Source organism: Phodopus roborovskii, unplaced genomic scaffold (assembly GCF_943737965.1).
Source record: "Phodopus roborovskii unplaced genomic scaffold, PHOROB, whole genome shotgun sequence".
Taxonomy (NCBI): domain Eukaryota; kingdom Metazoa; phylum Chordata; class Mammalia; order Rodentia; family Cricetidae; genus Phodopus; species Phodopus roborovskii.
Window position 1 is genome coordinate 1889923 of NW_026126639.1, and position 17462 is coordinate 1907384.

The 17462-nt window shown below is 44.5% G+C and overlaps 1 protein-coding gene across 1 annotated transcript in view; it reads right to left on the reverse strand.

The window, feature by feature from the left end:
* Window positions 1–11899: 11899 nt before the first annotated feature.
* The window catches only part of St8sia1 (ST8 alpha-N-acetyl-neuraminide alpha-2,8-sialyltransferase 1), a 71013-nt gene continuing 65450 nt past the window's right edge, over window positions 11900–17462 (reverse strand). Inside the window, exon 4 of the mRNA XM_051173373.1 lies at window positions 11900–12386. Coding sequence (XP_051029330.1) covers window positions 11900–12386 — 487 coding nt within the window. The remainder of the gene's footprint in view (window positions 12387–17462) is intronic.

The following is a 17462-nucleotide window of genomic DNA, read 5'->3' on the forward strand; positions in this document are numbered from 1 at the left end:
CAAACTTTAAAATGTGGTTGCACGGGAGCTTCCAGATGCAAATATAAAATACTACATATTAAACATCAAGAGAGCAAACAGCCTCATGGAAATGATCTATAGGACAAAAACAAACAAACAAACAAAAACCCAAAAAGGAAATAAACACAAATGCCTAATAAATACTCTAAAAAAAAGTCACCCTTAGCAAGCAGGGGATTGCAAGTTATAACACTTTGCGATTTCATCTTTCTCCAGTTAGAATGGCTAGTATCAAATATCAAATGACTACAAATTCTGGGGAGGGTTAGGGAACTAGAGACACTTACCCACTGTTGGTGGAGTATAAAATGTTGTGGCCACTGTGGAAATCAGTGTGGAGGTTCCCCAGAGTGTTGGTAACAGAGCCATCATAGGACCCAGTTATGTCACTCTCCAACGCACACCCTAGGGACCCGCACCTTACAGCAGAGGGTAAACAGTCCTTCTGCATTTGTCGCTACTCTCGTTACAATACCGGGGCAATGAAACCAGACTAGATGTCCATATATTGATAAGTGGATGATAAAATTTTTAAAAATTAATAAAAAAGTAATAACATAGAAAACTACCACATGTAGAGCCACACTTATTTCTCTCCTTTGAAACCAATTTTGAATATAAGCCATCTAGTCAAGAAAGTTGGTCTTGTCCATAAACATGCACCGCTTCCTGTCAGATGGTCTTCAGCCTTTCAAGGCATCGTTTCTCATTGCATCTTAACGTGCGTCTCTATCCACGCACACCAATTTTGTGCTAGGGAACAGCTATCAGTTCAAGAAGAATTTGCTTTTGTTGCTGTTCCCTATAGTGAGATATTCACTCTGTCCGCACCTGTGGCACAGGCCACACCCATTGGGGGTGGGGACAGGGCGGATGTTACCTGGGGGAACTAAGTCTGAGGAAGGGGCTCCGGGAGCTGTCTTGCTTGCAGCACAGGGACAGGAGAACATCCAGAGGCATCCTTGGGACCAGGAACCTGCTGTTCATCTGTCTATGTTGTAAGCTATTTCTCCTTGAATAAACATCTATTTGGCCTGCTTCTCCTGATACTTATTAAACCTCAATAGTTCCCCCACACCCATTCTCAAGGAAACTTTTGATATTCTACCTGAACTGGGCATGTAACTCGGTCGGTAGAGTACTTGCTGACATATACAATGCCCTGGGTTTGATTGACAGTGCTCAGTAATCTGGGCATGGAAGCCAGAGGGTCACAAGTTCAAGGACACCCTTAGCTACATAGTGAATCTGTAGACAGCCTGGGACTATATGAGACCCATCTTAAAGCAAAAGTTCTTCATAACTGTTGTAATAGGTAAGAATTTGTCTTTGTTCTTCAGAACAAATTTCCTGAGCTGTATGTAGAAAACATCACTCCGGTGTCTTCTCGATGGCAGAGTTAAAAGCAACACTCGTTGTGTTGAGCTCTCTGAAATATTTCTTTCAATTTGATGTGTGTTCCTTAGTCTGAAAGATAGTGTCATGCTTTGAATGTAATTTTAGAAGAATTTTAGTATGTTGCCTAGAGATCTTTCTTGTGATATTTTGGCAAAGAACGTGTCTGCTTTTTTGTCCTTGTCCTGTGACCCTGTCTGAGACTAAGGTGAAGAGATTTGGATTAATTATACTGCCAGAGGAAATCTCAAAACAGCCCAGTATAGACTTTGTCGTGTGGCTATTACTGGTCACTCTTATACAGAGTTATAATGAAAAAGAGCAAGCTGGGAAAGGAAATATACAACAACATACAATTTGAGGAGAAAAGGAGCACCAGGAAACAGATTAGAGCTAAGACCTGTGCTCTAGCAGATAAATTAAGAAATGGAGTAAATGGAGAGGTGACGTCAGGGCACCATCCCATCCAGCTAAGTTTCCAACCTGTGAAAAGGAACTAAAGGAAATCTTAGAGCTGGGTGTGGTGGTGCACACCTTTGATGCCAGCACTTGGGGTGCAGAGGCTGGCAGATCTCTGGATTTTAGGCCAGCCTGGTCTACAGATTCAGTTTCAGGACAGCCAAGGTTAGGCAGTGAAGGAAACCATTAAAAATAGATTGTTGAAGAAGATGTAATTGAGTGTGTGTTGGGGTAGGGGGGAGTTCCAGCCCTGGTAAGCAGCAGAACCTGGCAACTTCAGGCACCTGGTTCTGGAATTAAAGGTAGAAGAAAGGGGCTATGGAATTTGCCCACACTACTAAGGAAACTGCTGAGGCCAGGCATGTTTCAGAAGTGTCCTTGAATGGAGGCCTACAGAGGCCATTTCCTGGAGCTGTGAAATTGAAGCCTGAAATGCCTTGGAGACCCCCCAGATGTTGGAGACACCAGAGCCTTGGAATAGCTGCCGAGGAGAGCTGTTTTACAGGGGATGGAACCACCCAAGAGAAAGAAGTGTGTTTCAGTCAACAAAGCTGAAAGGAGTTAGACAGCTGAAGAGCATTTTGACATCAGACATGCAGATACAAGTTCGGAGTTTGCTCGGCTGGTTTTCTGTCTTGCTCTGGTCCAGTATTTCTTCCCTAAACTTTCTTCCCTACATTTTGGAACGGTTATGCATATCCTGTACCATTATGTGTTGGAAGTATGTGATCTTTTTTTTAATTTTGATTTTATAGGGGATTACAGTTAAGAGACTGTATGAATCTCAGAAGAGACTCTGAACTTTGGACTTTAAAACGTTGTTGAGACTGTGATAGACTATGGGGACTTTTGAAGTTGGACTAAATGCATTTTGCATTATGATATTATTATACGCTTATGGGGCCGGGGAGTGGAATGTGGTAGTTTGGGTGTAATTGGCCCCATAAACGCATAAGGAGTGGCACTATTGGGAAGGTAGCTTTGATGGAGTATGTGTGCCCTTGTTGGAGGAAGTGTGTCACTGTGGAGACGGGCTTTGAGGTCTCATGGACGCTCAGACCACACTCAGCATCTCACTTTCTATTGCCTGCACAAGATGGAGAACTCTTGGCTACCTTTCCAGCACCATGTCTGCCTGCATGCTGTCATGTCCCTCCATGGGGATATTGGACTGAATGAGCCACCGAACTGTAAGCCACCCAGTTTAGTTTTTCCTTTGCAGGAGTTGCCATGACCATGGTGTCTCTTCCCAGCAACAGTGTATAAAGTATGTAATAATACCATGGTAAACACCATTGATAAGTTCACAGATGTTGGTGTTAGCAGAAAACAATGAGGATAGAAAAGACCCAGAATAAACATCTACTTCAGTTAGATGTCTACTGCGCTCCATGGAGAAGAGCATCGTGAACAACTCCAGACTGCTCTACAGATGGACGTCATCATCTCAGCCTTCAGCATTATAAAAGCTACTGACAAAACAGCATGGCCAGAATGCCCGGGAGTTCAGTGATGATCTCACTACTCTCTCTGTGGGCTTCTGTACAAGTGGTTTGGGTCTCAGGTGCAGAGGTTATGCCTAGAATGGGGGGGGGCAGAGACAAAGGGTAACCAGCTTCTTATGATTATCCAGTGCCCAGCCAGAAAAAGCTCAGGTGAGAGTTAACCCTGGAATAGAGAAGGTCCCCAGAGAGTGATCAGGTTAAGAAGCTGATGTCAACAGTCCCCACCCCACCTCAGTGAATAAGCTTGGCCAGGCTTGACTGTCTGTCTGTCTTCTCCTGCAGCGAGATACCCACCCTGCCCTGACCATTCCCATTGAGGATGGACACAGGTGCAGGCTTGACCTGTGGGGACTAGGTCTGGGGTCCTGGACCCCAGCTCACTCTCTTACTCTATTACTCCCTGAGACAGAGAGCATCTGGAGGCATCTTTGGGATGGGAACCTATGGGTGGTCATCTGTTTCTGGTGTAAATGATTTCTCCCCAAATAAACATCCATCAGCCAATATTGTGCCCCAGAATCTTATTTCCCATGCAATATTCTCCATACATACAAATGTCAGAATAGTCTTGACTGACATCTAATTTAATACCAATAAGCTCTTCATTGTCTTTCAATTCAACTTTGAATTACATTGTTTATCATAAGAATGTTCCCAGGATACAGGGTTGGAGAGATGGCTCTGTGGTTAAGAGAATTCACTGCTTTTCCAGAGGACCCGAGTTCAATTCCCACCTGTAACTCCAGCTCCAGAGAAGTGAGCATCTGGCCTCTGGTAACACTCACACATGAGTGGCAGACACACTACACATAAACAAAACGTAATACAAATAAAATCTTAACATGTTCCCAATATTGAGGCTGGTTCTTCCCCCCAGTTTGTGCCCAGAAACCATGACTTTTGTGGCACAAACAAACAATAACATTCAGTCTGTCCCATAATAGAACAGCAAAAAGTTTGCATGTTTTCAAAAGCCCCGGAGACTGCACACTCTGAACTAGAAATGAGTTTGATCACATTCCTTTAATGACTCCTATCATCTCAATGGCCTCTGACTTGTAACTACCCTGCTTTCAAGCTTGGGGGAATATATATATATATATATATATATATATATATATATATATATATATATATATCAATCAAGCTTGTTTTAATGTAAATGTTTTAATGTAAATCCTAGTTCCCTCATCCTCCCCTCCTCACCTGTTCCCCAATCCCTATCCCATCCCCTTTCTGCTCCCCAGGGAGGGTGAGGCCTTTTGGGGGTGGTTTCTTAAACATACATAGTCCTTTGGGCTCTTGTAGAGTAGAAGAGCTGGACTGGTTAATGTTTAGATAGTGTGACCTAATAACAGTTGGTTACCAAAGCTAAGTATGTTTTTCTCACACACACAGTCAGGGTAACCCAAGTTTACACCACAGGTATTCCCACTCCATGAAATACTAAACACCGTGCCTCATCTCCACTAAATAGGCTACTGTGGAAATGAAGTCAGACAGTAAATAAGACTGTACCAAGTGTCTCGATCGGTCCCCGAGAAGTGTATCATAAAGGATGGACAGGGGCACCTTTCTTGATGTCATTCCCTCTGAGGGAGTGTCTGAGAACTGGGACGCAGAGCCCAAGGGACGGAGAATACAAAGCAATTACCTAAATGATTTTGACAAGAAGGTGTATGTGGCCTCTCAAAGTCACCCACTTTGAACTGAGGAGGAGTTCCAGTGTCTTGCCTCGTGTTAGCAATGAGCGAAAATGTCTCTGGACACACTGAAACGGCTGGAAACAGGCATCACTCATGCATAACTTTCTTCTTTCTGTCCTCTGCCCGAGATGAGGCCTTTCACCTCTGGACAGTGGTTTTGCTTTTTATTTCAGTCTGGATAAATGGCTCAGTGCTTAAGAGTGCTGGCTGCTCTTGCAGAGCACAAGAGTTCAGTCCCAGCACCCACGTGGTGGCTCACAACCGGACGTAACTCCAGTTCCAGGAAATGCGATGCCGCCCCCCCCTCAGGCCTTGCACCTGGGTGCACACCCAGACAGGCACGCAGGCAAAACACCATACACATAAAATAAACGCAAAAAAGAAAACTTCAATGATTAAGTCAATTCATTTATTTTACAATCATGTTTTGTTTGCTTCCTTTGTATTTATCCACACAGCATATATGTGGAGGTCAAAAGCCAGCTTTCCTTCTACTGTGAGGGTTCTGAGGATCAAAGCCATCAGACTTGGGGACAAGCCTCCTCACCCACTGAGCGGTCTCACCTACTATAATTGTGTATGTATGCACTTTTCCTTTAACTTCTGTAATAGATCTTATTAATTTTGTGTGTATGTGCGCCTGTGTGGGTGCACATGCATCACGGCACAGTAGCTGTCTCTCACTGTGCAGACCTGTGTGATCAAACGCATGTCACCAGGCTTGGCAGCAGGCTCCCTTACCCGCTGAGCCTTCCCACCAGCCCTATAATTCTGTACTTCTAAAACAGAATTCTCACTAAGGAGCACAACAACGTTCACCCACACAGGAAGAGTCAAACACACACAGTACACGGAGAATTGAGAAGGGAATAGCAAACATAATTCACAGAAATAAGAGGACTTGGCAAACTGCAGTGAAAAGAAACCCATTTTATTCACAGGGAACATTTCCAAATATTCTCCAAGAAAGGGAGGTAGAGAAACTGAGACTCGGTTAATCTTCTCGCTGCCAGCCACGGTTCATGATGATGAACACACCAAAGAGATACCTTTTCCCTGTGACCCTCCTCTGGCACACTGCTGTTCATCTTAGCCAACAGATAGGCACCATTTTTTTTTCAAGTCACACCATAAAAAGTACCAATGAAACCTTTTTCCTTACCTGCTACATTTTATATGAAATTCTTAAAAAGAAAAGAAATGAAGAGCATTGGGTTAACCCACACTCCCTGTCAATCAAATCTGACTTTAATCAGAGAAAGTCACTCTGTAAACACTTCAGAGGTGACTTCAATTTTGTAGTCTGACCTGAAAAATCTCCCCAGAATTATTATATCTATGGACCAGTAGACAATATATGAGAAAGAACATTTAAGATTTCCTATTTTTGCTCTTACCCAACCTCTGAAAATATGCACTCATAAAACAGCTTGCATACATGTGGAATAGTCCAGAATGAGCAATGATAGAGGCTAGAGGTAAAAATATTCCCCCGATATTATGCAGATCAAACTATGCATGGTAACTATAAGTCTAGTAGTAGTATAGAATTTTTTAAAAGGTGAAGGAAGCAGGCTTTAGGGTAGTGTGCGGTGTGTATTTTCTCTCCCCTTCTCGTATGTGGTGTCTCTATGGTACACCACAGTAGCCATCAGTCACCCTAACTGTGGAGAGAGGAGCCTGTCAGTGCCGAAGATAGAGGAAAACAGCAATGTGTTCGTTCCCTGCTCCCATGAATACTGGAATTTTCTGGAAAAACATTCTTAACTCTAGGAATCTTCCTATAGTTATCACCTAAAAGACCTTAGAAAAAACGTCCCACAACTGAGCCAAGGATATTTACACACCATTATCAGACTTCTCCAAGGCCTATAAACTATCATGAATTTCTATAAAATAGTCCCATTTGCTACATTTAAAAGGGCCCTTGCTGAAGATAAAGGTACAAGCTGGACAGACATGGAAACATCTGCAAAGTAACAAACACACGATGGGAACATGTAAGTGGGGAGCCGAGCCAGGAAAAGTTAAGGCACCCTCTGCCACTCCCCAACATTAACAAATCAGTTACTTTCCAATTTCCCATGGGCATAAATAGCATTAGGAAGGAGAGAGGGACGGAGGGAGAGATTGAACTAAAACATGAAGGATAATGTATCTAAGTTGTCATTGCCTCTCGGAATCACTGTGGTGACAGGAAGCTAACACTGACCCTTGCTACGTGCACTGTGTGATGACCACATCCACTGGTCAACAGCAGGGTGACATTTGCCGCCAACACTGCATCATCGTGACAGGAGGGATAAATTACAACATACCATGAGATTATGAATCAAAAGGCAGGGGACAGAGGGATGTACATGTAGGTGTTTGCTTCACTAAACTCAAGCACCCCGGTGGGCATCGCCTGCAGGAGGCAGGAACTTGGGGCCTCCAAGACTGCCAGGATCCACTGCCAAAATAGGTACCACCTTCACATCTTCCCAGAAACAGCCTCGCAATCCGTGCTCATGGTCCACCTAACATCTTTTCATCCTAACCCTAATGATGACATGGCAACAGTTCCTTTCAGTTATCTTGAAGCCATTCCATTCTTAGAAGCACATTCTAAGACAACAGTCTATCCCTTCCTGTCTGCTGAGCTGCCCTCCGAGGCTGTGACTCTTCCCAGTAGACCCTTTACAGTGGGGGAACAAAAAAAATCACTATTTCCTCTTAGTTTTCATTTTGGCCACAACTTTTTCTCTACTGCAGTTTTTCTTTCTATTACTGTAAAGAGAAATCCACAATTCCATGAATCAAGTTTTCTGTTTTGGACTAAGCCAAAATGCTTACTGTTAGTGCAAGGAACATACATTTGAAAGTGACAGCCAGCTGGAGGAAGTCTAAGTACACAGAAGCAAGACGAAACACGATCACTGTATTGGGTTATTACACCATCAAACTCTTGGTCAACTTAGTGTCACTGATTGAATGCCAACACCTTCAACTGAAGAGTAAAAGCAGAAAGGCTTTTAACACAAAAGTGAGTGTGGCAGTCCTAGGTGGGTGAGCACCATACTACGTAATTCCTCTTGTGTGCCCTAACAAGTTCCTCAAGTGTTCACAATAGTATAACTCACTGTTACTCTGTGTTAAAGGAAGAAGAAACTACAAATATCAGCAACAGAGAGAAAACCCAAACAAGGAATCAGAAGTATGTTCCTTCCTTGTTGCAACAAGAAAGGTCAGGAAGTACGAACAACCTTTCCATTTATTCACGTGTGTCAATCGTTCATCTCTGGGATGTATGTGAAAATGTTAAGTGGTACATTAAGGCTGAGAATAAGGCAGATACTGTGTGTGTGTGTGTGTGTGTGTGTGTGCTGTCTATAAATTTAAGACCCTCCCACTTATAAAACAGGAGTTGTATAAGGCTCAGACTAAATCCTGTGGCCTCACGATTAGTTTATAGACTGAAGGTGAACTCTCAACTTCACAAGCCCATGGTTTCAAAGTCACAACACGGGAACTGTGGGATATTTGCTAGCTCCCTAGCTTCAGGGACACCGAAGGTTTATCCATGTACACAGAGAATGGAATTCTTCTCCTCGTGATTATAAGCAGAGCTGCAACTGGGTCAAGGTGACCAGACTCTGCCATGGGGCCCCCAGGTTAGCAAACGCAAGCTGAGGTACTGGAGCACGTAATGTGAAGAGCCCTCAGCACACTAGTGACCGAGGTTCTCATTATACCCTCCTTACGAGGGTTTTCCAGCAAGAAAACTCCACAAAGCTGATTATTTTTCAAACAAAGAAGTTTAAACTATAGATGACTGGCTTCCCAGCAAAGAAGCACAACGGGCACTCACTACCTGAACATCTGTCCGTCTGTCTGTCTGTGTGTGTCTCCATCTCTCTCCCTCTCTCACATGTATGCTGCCAGGCATGCACACATGCACCCACTTAAAGCATTGCTCTAATTGGTGGTAGAGAGGGGAGTCGTCTGTTGCCAGATGCACTGAAATTAATTTAATGCTGTCTATTGAATGTATCCTTCATAACCCAAATCCCTTCTCTCTGAAAGTTGGAGGTCAAGTACATTAAATAATATACCAAGCCCAGAACTGAAGGCCTTAATTTCAGGAAGTAAAACTGAATGGAACCCAAACCCAACCTCTTAAGGGTAATAGAATTACTCCAGAATGTTCTACAGGATGATTCTGGAGAGTTTTTACATAGAAAAATGTATTTTACTAAAAATAATGATAAACACACACACACACACACACACACACACACGCACCTCTTGCTTAGCTACATCATCTAACCAAACACAAAAAGTTACATATATGACACACCTATGAATTGTCTCTATAAAATAATGAATGGTTGCAGCGATGCTGTTCATGACATGAACACTGTACCTATGTCTTAAAGGGTCGAGAGCATGAGCAGTCAAACTTTTCTAACTTGGGGTTTCTCAATTTTCACACTAATAACATTTCTGTGGGTCATTCTCTGTGGCAAATGGCTGACCTGGTGCTTCTGGACCATCATCCATGGCTGTTCCCTACTACAAGCAGCTAGTATTCTTGGTCCTAACAACAAAAACATGTCCTCGGGTGCTGGCTCATGACACCTGACAGGGAAGGGCAATCATTGCAGGTCTACCCAACAGTGTTGACCATTTCTCTTCTGCAGTTGCGATGCCTCCTGGACTAGCTTTACAGTTGTACACTAAGCACACAAGTCCATTACACGGGTGTGCTCCAGGAAATGTAGCAGGGGTGCAGATTCCCAGATAGCATCCCCAGTGAACTGGGATGTGTGGGTTTTATGAGCTTCCGGCTTAGATTTACCAAGTAATGCATGCACCTGAACACATCTTCATATGTGTTGTTTTCTTAGGCCTGTTACACTTTTAATGAAGTCTATTGGTTAAAAAAAAATGTATTCTTTCTTGGGTAACTATTAGACACCAGTTGTTCAAAACAGGGTTGCACAGACATGACTAACACAGCTCACACTGCCTTCCTGATGGAAACACCAAGCCGCCTGCCACACAAGATGGAAACACCAAGCCAGCCCTACCCAGTGGTGAACTCCATCATCTCCATTCTATAAACACCGGCACAACTGATTTCTAGAGTAACCTGGATATTTGATCACATCTGGAAATTCCCTACCCTCAAATGTGCAACTCTTCAATAACATCGATACCTTGTAAGTTAGTCTTCTTTTTAAAGCCTGTTTTCATAGAGATGGTTAATATACTAAGTTTCTACCTTCAAGGTGAAGTAGAGCTTGTGGGTCAACTTCACCATGACAACACTTGAAACAATAAACATGAGTCTGCACACCTCCTTGGAGCCTAATGCACCTCAAAGCACGAAGACCATACAAAATGTCCCTGCTTATCTCCTTACCTACAGTGAACACATTTGGTCTTAGAGTTGTCCTGCTGCGTCAAAGCTGCTGTACCAAGCCGCCCAAGCATCCCCAACTGTCAGCTAGCGGTTCCTACCTCCTCACCTGCATAAGCCATATCACTTGTCACTATGCTCAGCACTAGGCCTAGTCATGAGATTTGGAGGCCCGGGAGCAGAATGACTAAGAGAGCAGTTCTCACTCTGGATTATGTATTTGAGGGTAAACCTTGCCCCCCGGGCTGGCATGAAAGCTGAGGGCAATTGCTATGCCAGCTCAACTTATGCCAACATGGAATGGATTCCATACTATATTTCGGTAGCTCTCCAACACTGGTTACAGACACCAGGCCATGTACAGTCAGTTTTGACAGTTCCACGAGAATAATCCTTGAATACTTCGTATAGTGTGCCAGAGTGTATGTGTCTATATTCATGTGTACATACACACATTATCTTGAAAGGAAATATTCACATGTACACACACGTGAGTTATCTTGCTGGGAAATATTCATGTTAAAGAGACAAGGGCCGTGTCTTCTGGTCTATCTGCCTTACAGACTAAGTTCTTACTTTCTGGAAGCTACTTCACCTATCATTAAATGAAGACACGTTTACCACTCTACAAGTAAAAAATATACTTGTGTGCATGGTGATTTTATAAAAATAGTAGCAAGAGAGCCAATGGGTAGATATAATGGCGACCTAAATTTGAGTTTCTCTCTCAACATCTGAGGAGAGGAAGTATCTCATGTTATCTTGACTATGAATCAACACAGTCTAAATTCAAGACAGATTCATGATAAGTAGACTAACCAAAGAGGCAAGAAGCAATTCTTATTTAAAACTATACTATTGTAGGGGACTGTTGTCAACATAGACTTCTTTTAACGAATCACAAAAATCAGCAGGAAGAATTTTGCAAGTCTACCCCATCACCCACCCACAGCCCTAAACTGAGCAAAAATAAATAATAAATTTTAAAAATCTACAGTCCTAACGGCAGTCTCAATAAGACTTTTAAAATGACTATGATGCCAGTGTGTATCGACACTCAGCAATACCCAGCATCTCCCACATGCTTCCATGATGAACTCCTCAGCCTCAGCGATTAGAGTTCATCTGGTCCTTGAATCGCATCTTCTAGAACTGAACCACAGACGAGTGATCTGCCAGCATCTCCTCCTTGCTGCCCCAGCTGCAAATCCACAACATGCTATAAAATGTTCTCCAGAACATTTAATTTCTTATTGTTCTCCAAGCCATCATCATCAAAAGCAAAGTTCTGTTTGGGATTGTGTTTGTTTCCCATCATGCCAATCCATGACACACCTTGGCCGTTCCTTTTGGAAGTCACATAGAAAACCTAGCAAAAATACCCTACCCAGTGCTTTCTTCTCTAATGCCTAGGAAGTGGGCTGGGGTGACGGCTCCTCACATGGATCGAGCTGCATCCTCAGTGCACCAGTTTTATGAAGGTACCAGAGTTGGAGAAATTCCTCAGGCATGGCATGGAACCCTGAGTAGGGCAAGACATTGTCGTAGTAGTGGTGGCTAATGGGCTCCTCGTGCATATTCACAGAGAAGGGCCAGAAGCCATAGATGGCCACCTCCTCACAAAGGCCCAAGGCCGCGCTCACCAGAAAGAGTCCTGTTGACAGGCGCTTGGCATGGATCCCCCTGCTCTTCCAGAACTTTCCAATGCTCCGCAGAAAGTTGGGGTTAGCAAAAAGCACTGTTTGATCGGCACCCACGTCTTTCAGTGTGTAATATACACGGAGAGACGGCTCTGTCCCCGTCTTCATGGAGAAAGCAGGCATGTAGATATAGCTGTGGTTATAGATCTTCATGTTGTCCACAAACAGCTTTCTGGACCACAGGAGGTTTTGAAACCTACAGGAAACAAATTAAACCTCAGAAACACAGACACATGAAAGCCCACTCACCCTGTACTCTGATAGTTGACATGATCAAACAGAGCACAGGCACACAAAACACTTCATTAGAACCTCTCTCCAGATACCCAGGCTCATCAAACACTTCCTTAGTGAAGTTGAACTCATCAGCATCCCTTAACGAAGTTCTCCCCTTAGCGAAGTTCTCCTACACCAACATCAACTGTGTATCTTGTTCTTGCCTGGAATGGAAAATGACTTAACATTCGTGAATGTGTAAAGGTCACATGTGTAAAGGCCCATGGCTGGGCTGGTATTGATGGCAGAAGCTAATGTGTGGCCTGTTAGAAACTAAGCTGGTTTCCTCATGTGAAGATTAAAAGGAATCACTTGTAAAACAACTTTCCCCATCACAATTCCATGTCCTAGAAGTCTCCAGTTGGTCAATGCTCTACCTGTAAGACTACACAGGGAAACAGGAGCCTGTTACTGTTGGAGCTCCGTGCAGTGAGCTGCCTACATCCCTTTCTGGAGAATTCTGCTTGCCTGTGCTCATCCAGGGCTGCCTGTGGAGACAGCCCCGGAATCAAATGGATGCAACTAAAATGTATGCAAGACCTCCTGTGTGGTACACATGGAAGAAATACAATTAGTAGCTTGTCTGTGACCTCACTTACCTTTTATTAATCTTACATGTATGCGTATGTATACTGCACACTGTAGGGGTCAGGAGGCAACCTCGGGGTCAGTCCTCACCTACCACCTTGAATTTGAGACCGTGTGTATGGTTTTTGTTGTTTGCCACTGTGTAAGCCAAGCTAGCTGCCCCCAAAGCTTCTATGGATTCTCTTGTCTCTGTCCCTCATCTCACTATGGATGCCTGCTACTGTTCCCCATTTCACATTCTGGAAATTTGAACTCAGGTCCTCATACTTACATTGCTTCACTCCCCAAGCCATCTCTCATTGCATCATGTCCTGACCATAATTCCGCTCCTTCCTCTCCTCCCAGCCCCCCCCCACTGTCCTCCTTACCCAAGATCCACCACCCCTCTTCTGTTTCCCTCCAGAAAAGAGCAGCTGAACACGGCATAACACGTTACAAAAAGACCAGGCACAAGCCCTCATATAAAAATGCCTCGTGTTTTAACTCGACAAATCCAAGTCCAGTTAAGGAACCAGAAGTGTAACAAACACAACATAATGTTCCAAATGCCACGTCTACAAGGCACCATAGAATTACAGGAGGAAGAAATTAATCAGTAATGACTTGGGAGAGAGTGTGGTTGGAGAGAGTTAGAGAGTGGATAAACCTTCAAGACATCTTGCTAGGGAAACAAGAGGAGAGGAGCATAAAGTAAACTACCGGGTCAAATGCAGGAGTGCACAATGTGCTGAAAATTAGGAAGGCTGGCTGTTATCGGAGCGTGGGAGATGGGAGTGATTCAGACAGAGGCTGAAGATAAGTCACGTTGTAAGATACCCTCCATTTCTTTAACATGTTGGCCTCATTGTCACCCTGGGGTGAGGGGCCCCTCATGCCCCATTGGTTGCCTACAGTGTGTATCACAGTGTCCAGCTGCCAAAGATTGTGGAGGCTAGCAGCTGGGAGACCAGATAAGACACTCCTGGTGCAGCGTAGGTGAACATGAAAAGTCAGGGGAAGGGGGGAGGGGGAGAGGGAGGGGTACGGAGGGAAGTGGGCGGAGGTGGATGTACTGGTGCAGGGCTTTACCAGGTCAGTTATCCTGTCTCAGGTTCTCTGAAGGCAGGCAGGGCAGCATCACCTATGAACAGAATGGAGCCACAGCTAGCAGAGGCAAATCAGGCTTGCAAGTATGTGAGATACACTGTGAACACACAAATCCAAAGCTCTGTGGCAGTGACGGCTCTCCATCTGCCAGGGAAGAAGGGATACTTCTCAGTCCCAGAGGGATGACCTCTCAGGCTCTGCTCGTCTTTGACCCAGAAACCACAGGAGCCATTTTCCCAGGGCACTGGCCAAGGGGGAAGTGACCATAGTGTCTCCAGGTCATTATCCTTAGGGCCAGTGGGTCTCAGCCTTCCTAACGCTGTACCCTTTTATGCAGTTCTTCACGTCGTGGCGACCTCCACCCCTAAAATTATTTTCATTGCTACTTCATAACTAATAATTTTGCTACTGTTATGAATTATAATGTAACTGATATCTGATATGCAACACCTAAAGACTGAGAGCCACTGCCCTATAGGAAGCTAATGAAGCATAATCCACCACTTTCTAGAGTGCTGTCATCCTCTCTCGCAAGAATCCCCAGGCTGGACATGGGCTCAGCTCAGCAATTACATCCTGTCTACTCTTGCCCACCCACACCTTCGCCCTTCCTAAAATAACCTGTCTTCCCAGTGGCATAGGACACTACATAGAGGACCTTGCATTTTGGCTAGATTAACCTATAGCGTCCATTGGTGCCCTACCATCTGGATGGAGTTCCGGTCCACTGGTGAACTTTAACATCCATCACTCTCTAAGTCTGTGAGACACACTTGCTTAGAAGATGAAACAGTTAATCACCATTGCCAGTTTGAATGGGTTTCTATTCACCATGGAAACACACTGTGTGTATCTGTGAAGGTGTTCTCAGAAAGGTTTGTGTAAACAGGGAAGACTCACCCTGAATGTGGGCAACACCAGTCCCTAGGCTTGGGCCACTGGCTGAATAAAAGTGGGAAAGCAACCCCAACCCCGGCATTCATCTCTTCGTTGCCACGCCGATTCCACCATGATGGGCAAACCCTCCCTGAAGTTGCTCATGCCAGGTAAGTTTTCACAGCAATTAGAAAGGAGGCTGATACAAGAGAACACCCATGTGAGCGACCTCCACCTGTCCATCAATGTCTCTTTCTGCATCCCTGTGACCTCCACCTGTCCATCAATGTCTCTTTCTGCATTCCTGTGACCTCCACCTGTCCATCAATGTCTCTCTCTGCATCCCTGTGACCTCCTCTCCTTTGTGAGTGACCTCCACCTGTCCATCAATGTCTCTTTCTGCATCCCTGTGACCTCCTCTCCTTTGTGAGTGACCTCCACCTGTCCATCAATGTCTCTTTCTGCATCCCTATGACCTCCTCTCCTTTGTGAGCGACCTCCACCTGTCCATCAATGTCTCTTTCTGCATCCCTGTGACCTCCACCTGTCCATCAATGTTTCTCTCTGCATCTCTGTGACCTCCACCTGTCCATCAACGTCTCTCTCTGCATCTCTGTGTCCTCCCCTCCTTTGCACCTTGGGACCAGCTTTGTGCCTCTTCCCAGATGCTCTGAGATGGATTTCCCGACTTTTGCCTTCCCCTTCTCCACCTCTAGAGAGTCACTCTCGCTGGCTTCTAGGCATAGGAACTGCCCCCACCAGCATTATCGACCAGTATTTGGCAGTTCAAAAAATGTGTTTATTCCAAGTGTACAATGCAGTGTTGGTGCAGGGATACATGTGAAATGATTACTGCAATAGGCTAGAATTTAATTAAAAAATAATTCTTCTTGCAATGAATGCCCACCCTGTGAGTTACAGTCTCTTCTGCTGTCAGGGTCCCAGGACATTTAGTCTCCTTCCACCATCTTTCTGATTCACTATGCACTGGCTGGGGAACCAGTTGTCCGTATCTGTAGCGGACTGCACCATCACAATGAACCACAGGAGATGTCTGTAACACCAGAGCATCTGGTTTTACTCCTTTCTCCAAGCTGACAGCTTCAGGAGGGGACCTGCCGTTTCTCTCTGGGTTTTAACTTTGAAAATGCACGCCACCTTGAACTTACTAGAGTCTTCGTTTTCTTTATGCTATCCGTATATTATGTTTTGGGATTTTTAATTATCCCATTCTTCAAGTAGAAACATTAATTAAGAACTCAGTTCAGGGCCAGTGAGATGGTTCAACAGGGGAAGGTACCACTGCCAAGCCTGGAAACCCTGGTTCAATTCCCGGAACTCACAGGGTGCAAGCACAGAACCAACTCCCACAAGCTGTTCTCTGACCTCCACACGCACACCGTGACACATGACAGACCGACAGACAGACAGACAGACAGACAGACAGACAGACAGACACACACACACACACACACACACACACACACACACACACACACACGGTATATAAAATGTATTTTTTTAAAATAACTCAATTCAACTCCATCATTAGTTGCTGTCTAGCTGATATGTTAATATCCAACGATTGGTAGTTTAACAGTGTCGGTTTTGAATTTGGCTCTTTTGTTATAAAATCATATTAGGATCACAGAAGAGCCGTGCTACAGCGGCTCCCTGCCCTCGCGGGGCGCCAGCCCCTCTGTGCCAGCATGCCTTGCTCCGCTTAGATCCACTCGTCCACTCATTGGTCCTGTGACCCAATCTAAACAGTTAAAGGTCTGCTGTGGCTTCTGTGGTGGCCCAAGCCTGGAATAATCCCAGCCCGGGGGGGGGGGTCTGAAGGAGGAGGAATACCATGACTTGGACACTAACCCAGGCTACATAGTAAGTTCCAGGCCAGCCTGAGCTAAGGAATGGGAGGGAAACTGTTTGAAAATACAACCTACAGTGGAAAAGATTGCTCAGTGGGTATAGGCACTAAATATTGAGCCTGAAAACCAGAGTTCAATTCTGGGAGCCACATGGTAGAAGGAGGTATTGACTGTGGCACAATTGAATAAATGAATAAAGAAACATACAACAATAGCAACAATGGTTCAATTAAAAACAGTAGAAGTTTCTGAATGTCTCAGTAAGAGTCAATATACCCGTTAAGAATATATACTCACTGAAGATATGAACTACTCTAACTGACCCCTCGTATGTTTATAATCTATCTCAGAAGGGCTGTGTATCACATATTAAAATTAAATGGAGATGAAACCAATAAAGTTTTGCTCATTCCTCCAAGCTGAGTACTCAGGGCCAAGGAAGGAGGGTTGCTGAGCTTGAGGCCAGTTGGGAATACACAGAGGATCCCAGGCCATCCTAGGCTACATAGTCACACCTTGTCTCAAAAAGCAAGACAAAACTTTAAAACAGTGAAAATTACATCTTTATTTAATAA